This window comes from Acanthisitta chloris, unplaced genomic scaffold (genome assembly GCF_000695815.1).
Source record: "Acanthisitta chloris isolate BGI_N310 unplaced genomic scaffold, ASM69581v1 scaffold1356, whole genome shotgun sequence".
In the NCBI taxonomy this organism is placed as follows: Eukaryota; Metazoa; Chordata; class Aves; order Passeriformes; family Acanthisittidae; genus Acanthisitta; species Acanthisitta chloris.
The window spans coordinates 21,967-40,943 of NW_008677417.1; the positions used below are offsets into that span (position 1 = coordinate 21,967).

Sequence of the window (18,977 nt, forward strand, 5' to 3'; positions counted from 1 at the left end):
GAGGCAGTGGGCCTGGAGGGGAACTGGGGCAAACCTGGTGTTCAGGCTGTCACGAACACGGCGTGAGCCCCTCAGGGTGACACCAGTCTATTTTCTGCCTCGGTCCCTCCATGCGTAGGATGTTGGGGTCCATGTCACACACTGCCTCTGCAGAGCGCCTGGGAGTGAGCTGCGTGGGGTGGCAGGCAGCGCTCCAAAATGCTGCACAGCAAGCTGGCTCCATCTGGGGCAAACCTGGTGTTCAGGCTGTCACGAACACGGCGTGAGCCCCTCAGGGTGACACCAGTCTATTTTCTGCCTCGGTCCCTCCATGCGTAGGATGTTGGGGTCCATGTCACACACTGCCTCTGCAGAGCGCCTGGGAGTGAGCTGCGTGGGGTGGCAGGCAGCGCTCCAAAATGCTGCACAGCAAGCTGGCTCCATTCGCCATCTCGTGGTGGTGTCTGGCCGGGGCTGGGGGGTGTGGGGCAGCCCCAGCAGGGCCGTGGTGGCAGACGGACACGTGGGTGGTGGTGGACAGATGGACACCTCATCCCTCTGCTCTGACCAGAGCAGTCTGTAGGCAAGCAGCTCTCCGGCACACACCGGGACAGCAGAGCAGCTTGAAAGCTTCACACAATAATATTCCACATGGAGAAGTCTGTTAATGACAGGGAATGTGATTGACTGCCTTTTTCTGTTGCTGCTGTATTAGCTCTATTTAAATCAGCTCACATTAACTGCAGTTATATTTAATGCTGTCTGTCTACACGGGTGAATTTTTAGGTTGTTAATTTTCAATTGCAAATCGCTTAATTATGTCTGAACTTTTTATAAATATTTGTAACGTGAGTTAATATTTTCTATTACATGCGATACACGTTCTGGAAAGAAACAAATTGTTCTCAGTGCTGCACACCAGGTCTGGCAGGAGCCCCCGAAGCCTTGATGCTCTCTTATCTGAAGGCTGTTGCCTTCACAGCTGATGTGTCAGGAATCGCGGTCTGTAGCCAGTGCTGTCTGTGTGTTATGGTCAGGAAAACCATTAGGATTCATTTGGCTGCCTGACAAGAAGAAAAGGAAGTGTTTATTGTCCGCAGCATGCTGACATGGTGAAGGCTGGACACTCCTGACACTGCATGTGTTTGTTATTGCTGTGTTCCTGTTGCCTGCTCTGAACGTCGATATGAGATGTGGAAGGTGATGGCTCTAAGCCTAGGAAGAATTTTAAACCATACCATTTTCAGGGTCTTTGAATCCCAAGGCCCCGAAAGCTCATCCCTGTTCTCACAGGGGGATGCTCAATGCCCATCCTCCCCTACCCAGGCAGGGCTGCATGCGGTCCATGCCCAGCAGATACGGATATTTGTCTTGATGGGTCTCCTGCAGGATTTATGTAGTGAAGGGTAAGAGACCGAACAGCTCAGCTTTGTGTCTGTGGCTTCTCCACTCACGGATGTGCTGAGTGAGGGTCCCTGGGGCACAGAGGCAGAGGAACCTCCCCAGCAGCTCCAAGGGCAGGTCCCCAGCCGTGTCTACCATGAGTCTGTTCTGCAGAGCTGCCTGGGAGCCTTGTCTCACAGGCAAATCCATCAGTGCTTAAAATCCCTGCTGTGGGGATGGGGGGGCTGCCTGCAGCATCAGGAGAGGAGGGAAGCACAAAGCACCCTCTGGATCTCGGTGGGTGATTGCTGCTGGGGTGTATCTCCCCAGGGAGCAGTGCCCTGTCCTTCAGTGTGTACCTCAGCCCCAGGCAGTGCCTGTACTGCCAGGGCTGGGTGACTGTGGCAGGTCTAGCTGGAGCCTGTGAGCGTTGTCACATGTCACTCGGGGTGAGAGGCATGTCGGGCCAGCCAGGCACACATTGAGCCCAGGTTCAGGGTGGGGTGGTGCAGTACCCTGTGACCCAGCTTCACAACTGCCATGGTTTGAGCTGTTTAGAGTAAAGCCAGCACAGGCCTTGGAGCAGCAGTGCTGTGCTCCAGGCAGAGGGAGCTGGACTGTCCAGCCACGTTGCAGGAGCTGCTGCTGCCAGGCTGAAGCATCTTCTTACGTAATTGTTATAGTATCTGTACACATCAGTTATTTATCATACATTTAATATGGACACATAACAGCATTTTCTATATTGCATAGATGGCTAGCTGGGATGACTGTCCTCTGCAGTAAGGTGATGAGAACAGAGCACCCCATGGGAGGACTTGCCCCATCTGCTAAGCTCTCCCCCTACATGGTACCTTGTGCTGTATTCCTTCTCCTCCTCTCATCTTACGGACTCACTGCTTTTAAAAGCACCACATTTTTGCTCCCTGTGTTTGTTTCTTCATGGCTATGCCTTTTGCTGCTTTTCTGTGTCTGCTTCAATTCTTCTCACATCCTTGATCCTTAATGCAGGTGCCAGAGCATCTCACAAGAGTATTATACGGGGTTAGATCCCACATGACAGCTCACAGCTCCACGTGGCCCTTCTCAGAGATACCATACATCCATTTTGTGCCACTGGTTCTTCAGAGGCAGAATAGGTCCTGTTGGAGGGGATCAGGCAGTAAAAGAGGTGGAGGATTTTCCTAATCAGTGAAGCTAGAGTTCCAATCTATATTCCTCCTGTGGTTTTTTTCATGTTGTTGAATGCTAATTATTTAAAAAAGAAGTAGCTTTTCTGAAATACAATGACAGATTAGATAGGATTGGTATGGGTAAGAGTATTGTTTCTGTTCAAAACCAGGAGATTCCCCTGAGGTAAACTTCTCTGAAGCCTTTGAATGGCTCAGAGCACAGCTGTCACTGTACTGCTCTAAGAAAAGTGAGGAATTGAACTTTTCATTAGCAAAATGTAATAATTTAGCATAATAATAGTGATTACTTATTGCTCATTAATTGTTGTTATGTATTGATCAAAAGGACTTATAGATGTGATGTTTCTGCTCTGGATTTTGATGAACTGATACCAATTAGTGAGCAGCATGTTAGGTACAAGCCAGAGGGACTGAAATAGCCAGGTCTGCCATGAAAGCTTCCAGCTTTCCATTGCTGTAGGAAGGGAATCTGATGGTGACCTATACAGAGATTTCTGGAGCAGTGTGGTCCTAGCCACGGGTGAGCCCATCAACTTCAGCTCTCTTAGGATGCCATCCACTGAGAACATGTAGCAACCTCTTTGTATGCTGAGGATTTGCTGCCTAGAGGCTTAATTCTCCTAACTGCTTTCTCCCTGACCTCATGGGAAAGTTTGCTGTTGTCAAACCAGTGTGAAAGACATCAGCCTGCTCAGGAGAACATTCTCTTTAGGTCTCTGACTGTGATAAATCTAAACTTCACAAGTACCAGCACTATAATTTTTGCTATCTTAGTCCTTGAAAAAGTGGGAGCCGTAGCCTTCCCTCTGTGTTCCCTCTCTCTGTTTTCTGCTGATACCCAGTTATTTGGTATATAAGGGAACCAAAACCTTGCTCTTCATGGCCAATCTCTGCTTTGTCAATTCTTTGCCAAGAGCTTTCTTTAGGAAAACTATTATTGCTTAGACACCATTGGAGATGTTCCCATATCTTATTCCATCATCTTTAATCACGCTGAGTGTCAAGGTACTGCATCTTTGCTGGACTAGGTACACATGCAACTTGCTTTTGCTTCAAAAGCCAAAGCCCATTTTGAATTACATGACAAGTTTATCTACCATTAAGCTTTTAATCAAAGATGAAGATTTGAGGATATGTAGATCATTCTTCCACAGTTATTGGGATAAATTAATTGCAGCTAATCCTAGCAGTAAAACTTACTTGCAACTCAATAGCAGTTTATTGCCGTGTTTAGGAAATTCAGGTGATTCTCTTCCCATTTACTGATGTGAAATTCATCCTATGATAAGATATAAAGAAACACAAGTAAACTACGTGTAGTGATCTACCTCATGCAGCATCAACCAGCCAATGCTCCAGTTTCTTTCGTGGTGCCATGGCTCAGTGTATGCTGCCTGCATGCCTTCAAGCATCCTTATGCAATGCCATAAGAAGAGGGTATTAAGCCTTGCTCAGAGATCAGAGCCTCTGGACAGCTTTAGTTTTTAATCTCTTTCAGCGTCGTACACCTCGCACGAATGATCTGGCAGAGGACTTTGTAGGGTTCAAAAGTTCTGTGGCCACAGATGGGAAGGACATGCATTTGGTGTGGATGTGCTCTGCCATCTCTTGTCTTAACAGCTTGCAAAACATTTGCAAAGGCAGGCAGTGCTTTTTCTTCCCCTTCCCGTTTTGCTGAATCTGGTTTTTCATTTACTTTGATTTATCATTGCACATAAATCTGGAGGTATCTTTGCACAACCTGCTGGAAAGCTGCATGCTGGGTTTGCTTGTCTCAGCTTTCCTCAGCCCTGCAGCACAGCCTCACAAAGCTGCAGAGAGGTATGGTGGTAGGCAGGTCAGTAACTGAGATGATACAGGGAGACGTCCTCTTTTCCTGCACAGGATCCATGCCTAGCACCTGCCTGCCCTTGCCGCAGCACCAGCACATGCTGGTTGATCCATCAGTGCTCTGCAGATGAGCAGCAGGTACCCATAGGTGCTGCTGCCAGCAGAAAGAAGGGCATGAGAAAACCTCTCCCTGCACGTGCCACCAGTGCTGCTCTGAAACATGCTGGAAATCAGCTCAGCTCATGGGATAAACAGCTATCCAAGAGGCAGTGCTTAGTCTGTGGTGAATTCAAGGGTGGATCTCTTGACCTTTCCTGGCAAAGCAGGCACAGTCCTAGCATCTGCAGGCAGATGTGATGGTGAGAGCCTGCACAGCCAGGCAGCTGCTGAGGCACAGAGATTTATTGCAGCATTACAAGATTCACACTGATGGGAGGAGAGGCTGCTGTACATCCCAGGGAATATTTTCACCGAGTCTAGTGCAACCCTAAAGTTTGTGAACCATGAAATAAGATTTCTCTTTAAGAGAGAAGCATCAGCCCTTACTGAATTATCCAGGTATTTTCTGCTGTTTTAAATCACCCCTCCCTGGGTCCCCTGAGACCTCTCTCATGGCAGCAGTCGTTCATTAGGTAACCCAAGAGCTTGCTGGGATAGCAGGAGCAGGCACCCATCCACAGCAAACAACCACCAGTGTGCAGCTGCAGTTGGGAGCAACTGAATTCCTTCAGCATGGCCCATTTTACCTACACTTGGGCAAAATGGTATGGGCTCCTTCCAGGAGAGGGGATTTATCACCTTTTGTGGTGCTGGAGCCCTAGAGCTGTGTGAGGAGCTGGGGCTGACAGGAGGGGAAAAGAAAATTTTGGTGAGGTAATTGGCACAGATTATAATTCCTTGAATTAAGGAGAGTTTTACATTGTGCTAGAAATATTTGCATGATTCTGAACCTAAAAGACTGATTTGGGAGGGTCTGACTGGCCGGACGAGAGGTAGCCTTAAGCATCCCTATTTTGCAGTGGCACTTGGGAGAGCAGACCTCTGGAACATGTGGGGATCATACAGCATTGCAATCCTAAGAGCTGGTGGAGAGGACATGTTCCAGTTCTTCCAAAATCCTCACTAAAACCTCATGAGTGGCAAGTGCTGAATCCATGGTCAGGCAGTGCTGATGCTGCCGGTTTTGCTGGTGCGGGGCGATACATAACATGAGGAAGCTGTCCTTGCTTCCTTGTCCCCATTCCCATTTCAGATTCCAAGGCAGCCAGTGGTCTGTGGGTTGCAGTTTGCTGCTCAGAGGATTAACATGTTGCCCAGGACATTATTGACTTAGCCTTCTGAGGCAGCTTAGCATTGTTCACACTCCTAGTTTAAAAGGGAGTGGAACCTGCAGTTGAAGAGGGAATGTTCAGATCCTCCTCCACTTTCTCCTTCAGAGACATAGACAGAGGTTGGGGCCTCAAGTGCTGGACTGCTGCCCTCTCACTGCCCTTTGCTGCTCATAGAGAGGAATATTTACCATTGGTGGGAAAAGGATGCTACAGAGCAGTCCATGACATTGGCATGGAATGTGGCTTGGGAAGCTGTGTGCCACATGGTGCCACTCTGTTCTGTCTCATGGTACTTTATCTCCTAGAACAGTGGTTTTGTGATAAGAAACTGAGAGCTTCCCTACAATGAGACACTTTGGTGGCCACATGTTTCTTTCAGCTGGAGCACTCCATGATGCTGATGCCAGAAGTTGTGAGTACTCCTGGACTGACAGATTAATTATTAATTGATGAGGCTTATGAATTTTTCAGTGTTTTCTCACACTGTGCATCACAAAGTGAAACCACCTTTTATGAGACAAAGATCTCTTCTAAAGCCCTACATCAAAGCTGCAAAATTGTCACCCATATTGTGATCTTGTTCAGCCTTCACATGAGCATGTTTGCTTTGAAATACTTAATCAACCATTTGCTGAGCTACAGAGCTCCCAGCATGTCAAAGGATGAGTGCCTTGAAACTTTCCCTTTGAGGCTTTTGGCACCTATAACCATACATGACACATGCATTTGGCTGCATTAATTATTTTGGGAGGACTTAAACCAGGCTTAGGAAGGACAGGAGTGGATCACAGCTTTTGTCCTTGTCCTCCACCCAGGGAAAGTTATTCACCAAGTGGAACTTTCAGACCCACCATCTGCATGGTGGTGTGCTGGACACAGGGATGGAGAAAATTAGTGTTGAGGATGGCTGAGAGTGTCCCCAGCCAAGGCAGTCAAGGAGGGATTGCCCATTCCTTGGTGCTGATGCTGCTGTGGGGAAAGACCAGCACAGGCTGTAGCTGAGGGTTTCATGGAGACCTGGACTAAATGCTTTCATTTCCAGATGGTGAAGAGCCAGGTGTGTTCCCATTCCCATTGCAGCACAAAGCATGTTGCTGCAGCTCAGCATTTGCATTGCCCTTTAAAGTGTTTTTTTCCAGAATCCTATTGCAAATGGCTGGTCCTCTGCAGGAGCACAAGGTACTGGATTCACCTCCACATTGTAACCTTTCTCAAGGGAGCAGAGATGCTTTCAGACAGGTCCCAGTTATGCTTCAGGAACAGGGATGTTGTGACACTTGCTGCCTTTGCTGGGAAGCAGTGATCAGCATTAGCAGTGACTGGCAGAGAGGGATTAAATTGTTAAATGGTCCCAGTGGTTTCTGGCTGGGGCTGATGGCAATTATACCGACAATACCTGTCATGTCCACAGCATAAATGCCAGACATTGAAGGCTGTATCTGTACGTTGCATCCTGTCATTATAAATCCTCGTAGCTTACAACAATGTTATTTCATTATAAACGCTTGTAGCTTACAACAACGTTATTTCCAGCAGTGCTGAGCTCAGAGCGTGGGGATAGCTCCTATGTCGTGTTTCACTCACCTGTGCCTGTTGGGAGTGTGCCTCATCAATCCATGTTTGGTGGCTGATGTATCCACTGTGCTCCTACCAACCTGCTGAGTGCTGAGCACAGTGTGTCACTTGTGCCACCAGCATCGTGCCCAGGCTGGGTGGGTTGGCCCTGGCTGCAGCCCTCTTGCTGCAGCTGATGGCATGAGGACTGTGCCCTGCTCAGTACCCAGGCATGTTGGTTGGTCTGGAGTGTGAATCCAAGCAAAGCTGCTTTGGGCATAACAAGGAAGGAAAAAGGAGGGCAGCCTGCACTGCTCGAGCATCTCATTTGGAGCCAGGGCTGCGATTGTAAATGGTTTGGCTTTAAGCTGTGATAAAGCAAAGCTGGAGCTTTAAAGATATCACACTTTGATGCCAAAAACATGGGGGTTTAAAGCCCCGTAACACTGTTCGTGTCCTTGCGCTGCCTTCGGCATTTCCTGGGATGAGTGGAAGTGAGCCTGAGCTCCTGGCTATAAAATCTGTATGGCTCAGGCTGAGTGATACGTGGGAGATCTCCTACACAGCAGCCAAACGGTTCAGACGTGGGTTTGGTAGGTGCCTGTGCATCTTGTTGAAGATCTGACCTAATTAGGTTGGTTGGTTTGCATCTGCTTCTGCCCTTCAAAGGGGTAGAGGGATTATTTCCCATCTTTTGGGGTAAGAGGAGGAAAATTCACTCAGTGATTTTGTTTCAGGGGGATGGAAGCAGAGTTTCTCCTGCAGGCCAGCAGCTGGGTCTTACTGGCAATCAAAACTGTCAAACTCTCATGATGAACATTTTAAACCTGTTTCTTTCATTTACCAAGGCCCACTAAAAATTATTCCTTATTAACAGTTTAGGTGTAACAAAACCCTCTCTTCTGCAAGGCCTTTTTCTTGCAGTCATACCCTCACCAGGGATTAAGCCAGGCACCTGCCCTGGATTGCCTGCAGCAATGGGCTGACTGCAGTGCTGGTCAGTTTTGGGTTCCAGTTAGAACCTGATCTACATATGGTTTTTAATTTTTATTATTTTGCTTTAGCAACTGTTACACTAACTTAGATAATCTCTGCAGGGCAGGCAGAAAGAACTAATGTCGTATGCGGGTAGACATATGAAAACATCTAATTTACCAGCAGGCAGTTGGGTAATGATCAGTTGAGAATTGCAAATTATGTACGTCATGTATTTGTGGCACACTGCTGAAGAAAAGCCCAGTGCATATGACAAATCATATATATACTGAAATTTATAATACTTTTCACATTTAATTGACTGGGGCGACCTTGTGATTTATATCTTTGTTTTATTCATAGCACACCCATAACATAGTCATAATGCAGAACAAAACTAATTCAGTTTCTCTTTGACTTTGTAAATCATTTATGTATTTGGCTGTCAAGTATTTGAATATAAAGTGAGCATGCATACGGCAGATAATAAATAGCTGATTCTCTAGTTAAGAAATTGAGTTTTAATGATATTAAGGTCTGTGTCGCTTTACTTGAGTGTTTGGTCTTGCTTAGATGGCATGCCTCACATTTGCCCCTTGCCTTATTTCACAAGCAAAGTATATTTTATGGGCACCAGCATTACTCTCTTAATGGTCCTATATAGTGTTATGACTGTGTAAAATATACTTGGCTTGCTTTGGTGGCAGCAGGAGCCTTTTCCAGGCACAGGAGGAGACAGTGGTTGAGCTGTTGTGTTGCTACTCTTAGTCACAAGAGATCTGCTGGAAGGTGCCAGGACAGGGAGGAACTGCCTCATTGGTATCATTCTGTAGACAATAACAAGAAAATGTTATTTTAGCTACTACAGACTGTGATTGCTTTCCTAAAGATGAGTTTTTGCCATAGACCCATCATGCAGAGTCATTGAAAATGCAGCCTGTAAAGATTTTTGTTTCCTTTAAATACCAGGTTATTTGGCCTGGCACCAGTACTTAATCTTGGGAAGCACAGCCCTGGAAAGCAATACCTTACCCACTCGACCACAGCCACGGAGGCTGCCTAGGGTGCTTGTTGCCTCCTAAGAAAAATGATCTTTTGCAGTCAGATCTCTCCTTGACACCTGTAGCATCACTGGAAAACATCTGCAAAATCAAGATAGTGCACAAAGTGTGAGCAGTTTGCTGCCTCATTATCATACCACAAAACCAGCCCTCCTCCACAGCAGCATCCTCCATTTCTAAATTTAGCCCCTGAGTTATTTTGGGTAGTGTGTGATTAACCTCAATTACTGTAGCTCAGATGGAATTCAAATAATGCCCCCTCTTCCAGAGTTGCAAAGAAATGGCAATCTGGGGCTGTACATTTCCTACCCTTAATGAAGCAGCTCTGAGAGCTGCTTGCACACTGGTGCAGGATAGTAGTGAGGTGCATTTGTTCATGGAGAAATTAATGGGGGCAGCTGATGCTGAAAGGTACTGGTGGTCCATGGCTCTGTACTGGTTTGGGGATCAGGAATATAAAGATGATGACAGCAGATGACGTGGCGCAGATGGTGTGAATGAAACCACTGAAGCTTCAATGGATTTGGATCACAATCAGGACACTTTGTAGTCTTCCTGAACTAAATCAGTAATGAAGGCTTTTAAAAGCTCATCAAAAATACACTTTCCCTCAACCTCAGCCACAGTCAATGTCATCTTTCTGGAAAATCATCAGCACAAATACAAACCTGCACATGTATTTGCAGTATGTAGATCTGCACGAGTGTGTGTGAGAGAGGGGAAGTGTGGGATGCGCAGGCAGACGGATGAGGAGATGCTGTGGAAAGTGGTGGGTCACGGGGAAAGCACCATGTTTCATCCCATGCAGGGAACACTAGTGGATGAGCTCATCACTCATCAGGCTGAGAATTGGAACTTTTGTCATCACTGTAGCTGTAACTTTCCAGACTGCACTGCACCAGCCAAGCATTTCTTCTGTCAAGCAGTTTGTCTCCAGAGAAGGATAAAACCCAGGGAGGTGGTTAGCACAACCCCAAGCCAGCAAATAAAGCTCCTTTACATGTAGCATTCGGTGGGAGCGCTGATCCATGGCAGCTTGTGGCAGTTGTGTTTGCTGATAGCCAGAAGGAGCTGATACTTTGAAAACAAAGGCAGCATTAGGATGGAGGAGCCAGCTCTCCTGCCTGGACTTAACGTTTGCTCGAGGAGGTGAACCAAAATCATGAGGTTTTGCACCAGGCTGAGCTTGGGTTTGTGCATCATGGGAGGAGTGGTGCCGTGACCACCCTGCTGACCATGTGTCTAGCTTTGTGCCATGGGCAAAATTACCCCAAAGGAGTCTAAAGAGTGATTAGAATCTCAAAAGCAGCTATAAAATTGCCACCTCATTACAGCAGCTCTCAGCTTATTCAAGGACCAGTTTGATTATGTGCTTTTTGCTGTTCTGTGATTTTATGCCTCTGTATTCCCACTAAAAAATAACAGACCTGCCCCAAGTCCTGCCAATGGGAAACAGTTCTCAGCAGTCAAGAGTGCCTTTTCCACGTGTGCTGCAATCACTTGCTTAACTGGCAGAAACAACATTTTATCCTCAGAAGACATTTCAGAGCCAGGCAGATGCCAAACACTGAACCACAGGGTTCAACCCAAAAAAATTTCTGCTGAAGTCTGCAGGAAAACTGGTGGCACAAATTGGGTGGTAGCACAGGGATGCAGCAATATGGGAGAAAAGAGAAATAAAATAAGCAAATGCAATTCCTGTGCATTTCTGCTGAGCCACCTTCTGTCTTTTTTCTGGGTGGGAAGAGAAGGTGGGTGTGTTTGGCTTGGTGATCTGGTCCTGCCCCAACACAGGGCGCTGTGGTTTCCTAAGCACCAGCAAAGTGATAGTCTTCAGAGGGCACCCCACTTTCCAGGTGTTTGGATAGTCACCATCATGGCACACAAGGCAAAGTGGATGTAAGAACTCAGGGTGAGGATTCTCAGCCCTAGTAGGTAGCTGGGCATCAAAACTGTCTGTCTTGGGATAGTGAACGTGGTGTGTGTCCTTTGTGGGGGCTTCTGTTCCAGAACATGGCCCATCACCACACCCTTTGTGCTATGCTTTATTGATAATGTAGTACAGCTGGTCAGCCTGAAGAACTGGACTGTTAAAGGTACTGCATCAGTTAATTTTTCACCTTGATTTACCTTTTGTTTTTATACAGCTGGACAACCCAGATGAGCAAGCAGCACAGATCAGACGCGAGTTAGATGGACGTCTCCAAATGGCAGAGCAAATTGCCAAGGTAAAAACAAAGTCTACTGTTATTAATAAGCTCTTCAAGTAGAGGTATATAAGTAGTTGGATGCAGCTCCCAGATCCTGTCATTCTCTTATGTGTTTTCTTCTCCCAATAATTACCAGTTAAAAATTATGAGATTTTCAACTACAAACAAAGCAACAAGTACAGATGAAGCTGTTGTGATGTGCATTTCTTGGAATGTCCTGATGAGCTGGGGCAGTTTAACTTCCTGGAAAATCCCTTACGAATCCTCAGCGGTAGGGAAGATATTGTCAAACTCTGTCAGACTTCTATGTTAGGTGATAAGGTTGGTGATGGCACACAAAAAGGAGCCAGGAATTACCCTAATGGGGTTTGTACTGTTTGCTGGACTGCTGGGAGCCACAGTTTCCTGTCTGTAGGTAAATGCTGCTTCAGATGTGCTGTCCCAAACAGGTTCACACTATGCACAAGAGAAGTCAGGCTAGTGTCGCACTTTGTGGACATCACTGCTGCCTGGAGCAGTGACTCAGACCTCCCAACAGTTTTGATAACCAATCACATGGCTAAGATCCCTAGAGACTCTTCTGTAAGGAGCCATCTCCCTAGGAGCAAATCACATCCTCACACAGTGCAGATTTACGTGGCCTACGAGGAACCATAGATGGAGAGAATCCTGTTGACATCAGTATGACCAAGATTTTATCCTTGCCTCTAATCAGATGCTCTGAGTCACCGATAAAGCCCTAATGGGGCTGAAGTCATTGGGAATGATCTATCTGTCTGTTCTTGATAATCAAGAAACCATTACTAGGAGGAAAAGAAAAAGGTCTAATCAGAGAGACAAGCTCAGTCTAGGGGCCTGCCTGTCAGCAGCAGTTCTCCCAGCACTGAGCTGTGCTCAAATTGTTTTTTTTTCTAAGAAAAGTAATATCAGAGCATTTGCCACCACACTGATATCCTTGGGTGTGAAAACCAGGGCACATTCAGTTATGGTCGGGCGCTAGCAATGATCCTGGTGATGCCTGTGCATTTCCTCCTCACTAACACTTCTGTTAAACAGCTGCTGCTGTTATGTCTTTGGGGACGTAGGCTCTGCTTTTCCCCACTTCACTGATAAAATTAGTGAGGTGGCCAAGGATCACATGGCCAAATAATGGCACAGCAAACCAGCAAGGTGACTGCAGGATGTTTGTTCAGCATTCGGCCCTTTGCCACTTCATTGTTGTTAAGAAAACCTGCAGTATTTATTTGTGATGAAAGGTAAACTGCTGCACAGAGTGCGGCTGCTCCAGTTCCAAGATGCATGGCCAGGCCCAGGGTGCCAGAATGAGATTGCTTGGTTTCGGTGTTTCATTTTCTCTTTATGGCATGTGGGACAACAATATGCATGATTCAGTAGCAGCCAGCAGAAGCAGCAGCTTCATGAATTATTTTTTGCGAACGAGAATTTGCCATTTCCATTCTTCCCCCAAGGATGTTGAAAACAAACCATGACACTGCTGGCCCTGAGAGAGACAGTCAGGGGAAACTCCTCAACTTAACCTGACATATCCCTGTGCGGAATTCAGCCTTCAAAACACGACTGTGCAGCTTGGAGGGTGGTTTAGAGTAAAAGGGACTTACCTGTGATCCACTTGGCAGCTATTGATATTTAATCTCCTTCATGGTACTGCTGCAGGCCTTCTCTCTGGAATGTCAGGTCCCACCAGCATCTGCCTACAAGAAACCGTGTTCTCTCAGACCCATGAATATCATCTTTTGGAAGCATCCAAATGACCTTTTGAATCCTTCTCTGTATCCTCCTTTCCGGGCAAGGCTGCTTTCCCTCTAGCAGAGGGCAGGTTCACAATTCAGCTCAGTGAAAGGATAGCATTTCCAATTTTATCTCCAATTTGCAGCTTTTAATACAGATTTGCTGCACAGGGAGGCTTACAGCGCTCACGAAACCAGCCCTGAGGTAGCTGTCTTGGAGATTCCATGCTGGAGGCATATTAATGCCTTGTTAATAAATGAAGAAATTCACACTAGGACATTTGCACTTCAGAGGCAGCAAAAGCTGTGGAGTCTATCAAGACCAGTGGCTCTGCAAGCCTTGTCTGACCTGTTGTGTGACCTTGAACAAATCACTGTGCACACCAGCTTTCCTGCCTCTGGATACCAGAACACAGCTCTGGAGTTTTTTTGCCTTCCCATGTGCCCAGGAGAGTGCAGCTCAGCACAGCTCTGGGGCAGCATTAGGCAGGGTCCCCCACTGAGACTGGCTCCATCAAAGCACATAAGCCCAGACTTGGAGCCAGCCAGCCTGGGTATCATGCTCGAACTCAAGCAGATGTTTTAAAGCTGAATCTGGACCGCCTTTTCACTCTGCGTGTTGTACTTTTCCAGCAGCTAAATAGAGCAGCATTACAGCTGAGAGCTTAGTGATGCCAAGGCAGACGTATATTTTTCTCTGCAGTAGCAAGTGCTCTGCTGTCCTGTAGTGCCTTTTCCCCCACCCAGTCACATGGCCTCAAGGACAAGGAGGAGCATGTGTGGGGGCAACTAAATGAGACCTTGTGATGACACCAGAGCAATAAGTCCATCTGGGGGTGGACCCACTCTGCTGCAGCTTGCTGGACTGGTCATTTCTCACAGTCTCTTATCTGCTTCTCTCCATGCTTGTCCCCATTCCTGTTCTTCTCTGTGCTCCAAGTACATGCAGAGGCAACTAAGGCCCTTTCTTGCTGTTGTCTGCTTCTCTTGGTAGTGTCTTGCTCCAGACTTCCCCTAGCTTCATCTCCAATATGATGGGTCACTGGAAACCACACCTGCATCTCTGCATTTCCATCATCATTTAAATTGTTATGCATCACTTCAAACTACCCATTTTTAGCCTCAGCATGAGAAGTTGCTGGTGGCACACAGTGAAATGTCTCTGTCCTTGCTGCACTTCTGAAGAGGTTTGTGGGGGCAGTGCCAAAATTGCAGTCCCTGGAGAGATGGATGGCAGCAGGGTAAAAAAAGCAATAATGTCTGAACATCATTGCTTCAGCAGTAGTTCTCAAAATCTACAAAACAGTTGCTTGTTTTTTTTTTCCTTGGGGTGACTTCCAACTTATATAATGCATAGACAATAAAGCAGACTGATGAGGTAGTTTATCTTACGCCAGGTCTAATTTACATGAGGGAATTACTTCCCAAGATTGAGACTGGAAACAGATGACTGTATTTTAACTGCTTGGTGCGAGTGGTGCTGTGTGCTGTGCTTGTAGTGGGTAAGCTATTGAGGACTGATGCAAAAACTAGTGCAGTGGAGTACTTTTTCAGCAGCCTGATGACACTCTTCTAGAAGAAACACGACCTTGTTTTCTTTTCTAACATACATTTTGCGAACAGCTCTTTACGTTATTGTGAATTGCCACCAAGATGCTTTGCACGTCAGCCTCACATTCCCCTGCTGCAGATGCTGCCTCACTGCCACATGCCTTGCACAGTGTCTCGTAACCTACTGAGAGACATTTGAATCCTGAGCAGACTCAGGGCATGGGAAGAGTTGTCAGAAGATGTAGGGCTCAGAGCAGTGATCCTAACAGAGTCAGAGCATGGGCAGCAGTTCAAAGCTGAGAACATGCATTGGGGAACATCATGTTTTGCTCTCACTGTCACCTTTGGTTTGAATGTTTAAATATCCTGTTGACAAGCAGCACTGGAGGGTCCCACAGTGAAAGATGGTCTTTTTGGAGAGAGAGTTAGGCCCTAGCAAGTAGTAGAAAGGGTGTTTTACCTCTTCTTCCAGTTGGGACCACATGTTTCTGCCCACAGATTGCTGATTTTTTCTCTTTGGGCTCCTTTCACACCTGGAAAACCAATGGAGCAAGTGCTCAGAAGTGTTTTAAAAAGAGCTGTCACATTTGGGAGACAGGAAAACATGCCCCTTACTGTCAGCATCTTTTGAATCCTTAGTAAATTGCTGTCAGTCACAAAGTTCAGCTGAGATCTGGCCTGGAGTGTTTGTAATTGTGAACACATACATAGGAAAAATTGCATTTGCAGATAGAAGAGTCAATGAAATGCAAGTACATGCAAGAAACAGGAAAGTTGGACAAGTACCAAGTAGTAATTCTATGGGAAGCTAACAATAATGTTTCTACATTACCCAGGGGGAAGATGTAATTTGTCATCTGGTTTGTGGGAGTTCCCTGCTCACAAACCTCTGCAGATGATCCTGGGGGATTCTCCCTGTGCAACAAGTTGTTGCTGATTGTCACAGCCATTCATTCTGTTGTGTTTGTTTCCAAATCCAAGGAGCGCAAGTTTCCCAAGTTTGTGTCCAAAGAAATGGAGAACATGTACATTGAGGAGCTGAAGTCATCTGTCAATCTCCTGATGGCAAACTTGGAGAGCATGCCTGTGTCTAAAGGAGGCTCCGAGTTCAAGCTGCAGAAGCTGAAACGTAGCCACAACACCTCCATAATTGACATGGGAGAAGAAAACGAGAACCAGCTTTCCAAGTCAGACGTTGTGTTGTCGTTCTCCCTGGAGGTAAGCATCACACACAGAACAGTGTGCAGAGTTGGTGGGAGCAAAAAAGCACAGCAACCAACTTCTGCTCAGTTCAAACTGAAGTTGGATGGAGAGAGGTGAGTAGAAATCACTTTGTGGTCTCCCTGAGGAACAGCTCCTCTCTGATTACTGCAAGATTTGCCTGTGATCAAACACTGTGTCCTTTCTGATGTCTCACCATCTTGTTGGAACAAACTGTGTGATATACACTGTCTGGCATTTCCTGCTGGCTCAGAAATCTGCATCATTAACTGACCTCTTCATGCAATTTGTTACTGAGTTGTACCCCGGTAACCCTAAGCCTGTATTGTCCCCAAAAGCAGTACAATAATGCATCACCATAAATGTCAGTATGTTTAATTACTGCCAGTTAGAGGTGTCACTGTGTTTCCCTGCAAGAATTGCTTCCTCTTTGAAGAATTGTTAGAAATTGCTGGGGTTTGAATGCACCCAACAGATTGGCTTGCAGTTTGTGTGGAAATACTGTGCTGTGCTGGCTTGCTCTTTGCTCTGTGTTGAACACTGACTTTCTGCTCAGCACTCCACTGAGCAGTTTGTCTGTGCAGCCCAGGGGAAGGCAGAGTGCTGCGGGACCTGCCGCTACCTCCGACACAGGCTGCCCCAGTCCTGGAACAGTGTTATTCAGTAGCTGTTTTCAGCCAACTCAGTTGTTTTGTGCAAACATATTTGTGGGCTATTTGCAGTCATATTTACTTCGAGGAGCCATCAGCTCACCCGTACAGAATTGTTGTTGTCTGTCAATGAGTGGGTTTATGTCACATTGTCAAAACAGCTATCAGGCTGGAGTCAAAAATGTAGGATGCAGAAAAATGATGAAATTCTATTTTTGTGTAGTTTCCTGTTTGTTTCTCTTGGTAAGGGGTCTCTTCTTATACATATCTTGCCAAAACAAAACTTAACAACACTGGTTGTCCAGTCTCAGTTAAACTCACTAGATATCTGAAACCATCTTTACAGGATTCAGGTCAGCCTTACTTAAAAATAGGGCTGTGAACCCAGAGATGGTGCCTTCAAGAGCAGCATCAGATAAAGCCTGACTTCAAGCATTCCCATACAGACGAGCAGGGAACTATCACAAAGCAGTAGACCTCCCTGCTGCAGAAGCCTGTGCAGCAGGTACAGCTGTGCATAAAGGGACTCATCCTTACAATGGGGTGTCTCAAACACTTTGCTCCAGCTGAACCCCATCTGGTGGGAAGCAGAAGCTCAGTGAAGCACTGACTTCAGGAGCTGGCAGGTCTGGGCACTGCTCAGTGCTTGAAACTCTTGCTGCATGAGAGCTTTTACTGAAAATGTGCACTCATTAGAGGGTTTGTGGAGCTCTGTGTGCCAGGGAGGAGATCCTCAGCTCAAGCCAGATCAGAAGACCTGAGCAGAGCTGTTTTAAACCCCTGTGTATATACTTAATAGGTAGCTGTAATAAAACATGAACAGAAACTCCCACAGTGCTTCTTGTAGAAATGTTTAAGATATGTAGTTAATGGGATTAATCACCTTTAAAAAAAAAAAGGGTAATTACCTGCAAGAAACTCAGATGGTGATGTCTTAATAAGAAAGATCCTTTTTAAGAAAGATAGAGAAATATTTTTTTACTGGGACCATAGGTTGACAGGACAAGGGACAACAGCTTTAAACTAAGAGGACAGATCTAGGTTGAATATAAGGAAAAAATGTTTATGATGCAGGTGCTAAGACACTGGAAAAGGGAACAACTGGGACATAGATGCTCCATCCTTGGAAATTGTTCAAGGTCAGATTGGGCAGGGCTCTGAGCAACCTGATCTACTGAAAGACGTCTTGCCAGAGCATGGGGGTTGGACTAGGTGATCTTCAAAGGTCAACCCCAAACCATTCTGTGATTAATCTTGAAGACAGGCTTTTGACACAAGCTGAGTAGTTGTGTGCTTTTTTTTCTGGATTGCACATCTTAAGGCACTTCTAGGTGGGACAGGACCATGTCTGTGAAGCTCATCTCCTGAAGCTTGGTACAGCCCTGGGCACCCAGTGGTTTCAACAAGTCCATGTGCAGTCAGAGGGAGTTCAGGTTTCCATACAGACCTTGCTGGCTGCTGTGGTCCCCGCTCAGCCTGGGCAGTGTCACCCTCCTTGCCCATCTGCCAACATGAACATCTAGCAGCACATGGAGGACCCCAGCACTGGCTGAACCTATGGGTTCAGAAGACAAAGCATTGTCTTTAACTGCTCCTCTTATATTTCTTTTTCTGCCCTTCAGGTTGTCATCATGGAGGTGCAGGGTCTGAAGTCACTGGCTCCCAACCGTATTGTGTATTGCACCATGGAAGTCGAAGGTGGGGAGAAACTGCAGACTGACCAGGCTGAAGCCTCAAAGCCAACGTAAGTCTTGCTTTGCTTTTTGGACTCTCCACCTATCTCTGCCCTCCTGAGTCGCTGCAGATAGCTCTGGCTCCTGCACTGTGAGGCCAGAGGGAACTCTGAGAAGCAGAGGAGAAACATGGCCTTCCGCACATGCAGAGTGTCATGCTGCAGCTAAGAATGGCACATAAGCCCTGATTGAGAAAAAGAAGTGTTAATGAGAGGCTTATGTCTCGTGTGGCCATAGAGAGATAAATTTGTGTCTGTACGTAAGGACTTTGCTAAATGAGATGGAGTTAAGCATGTGCTTAGATAAGTACTTGTCTGAGTGTCCATCTGAACTGGTGCCATTGGGTGTAGGTATGTTATCTCGTCCTCACTGTCAGGGTTTGTGCAGTCCTACAGGAAAGAAAACAGCTGGTGGGGACACGCTCTGGCAGCCACAGCCAGAGGTAGGAGAGAGGAGCTGGGGAAAGCTTGAAGTCACTCAGTTAAAGCTTTATCTGAGGCTGCTCTGACCTGGTCCCATTCAAGGGCAGAGTCTTTTTCTGTCCTTTTTTGACCTGAT

General features: G+C 46.4%; 1 protein-coding gene across 1 annotated transcript in view; it reads left to right on the forward strand.

Moving 5' to 3' along the window:
- Positions 1-18,977, forward strand: part of CADPS2 (Ca++-dependent secretion activator 2) — a gene marked incomplete at its 5' end in the record, with an annotated part of 168,979 nt that overhangs the window by 19,033 nt on the left and 130,969 nt on the right. The window contains 3 exons of the mRNA XM_009076477.1: positions 11,454-11,534; positions 15,797-16,033; positions 18,309-18,430. Coding sequence (XP_009074725.1) covers positions 11,454-11,534; positions 15,797-16,033; positions 18,309-18,430 — 440 coding nt within the window. The remainder of the gene's footprint in view (positions 1-11,453; positions 11,535-15,796; positions 16,034-18,308; positions 18,431-18,977) is intronic.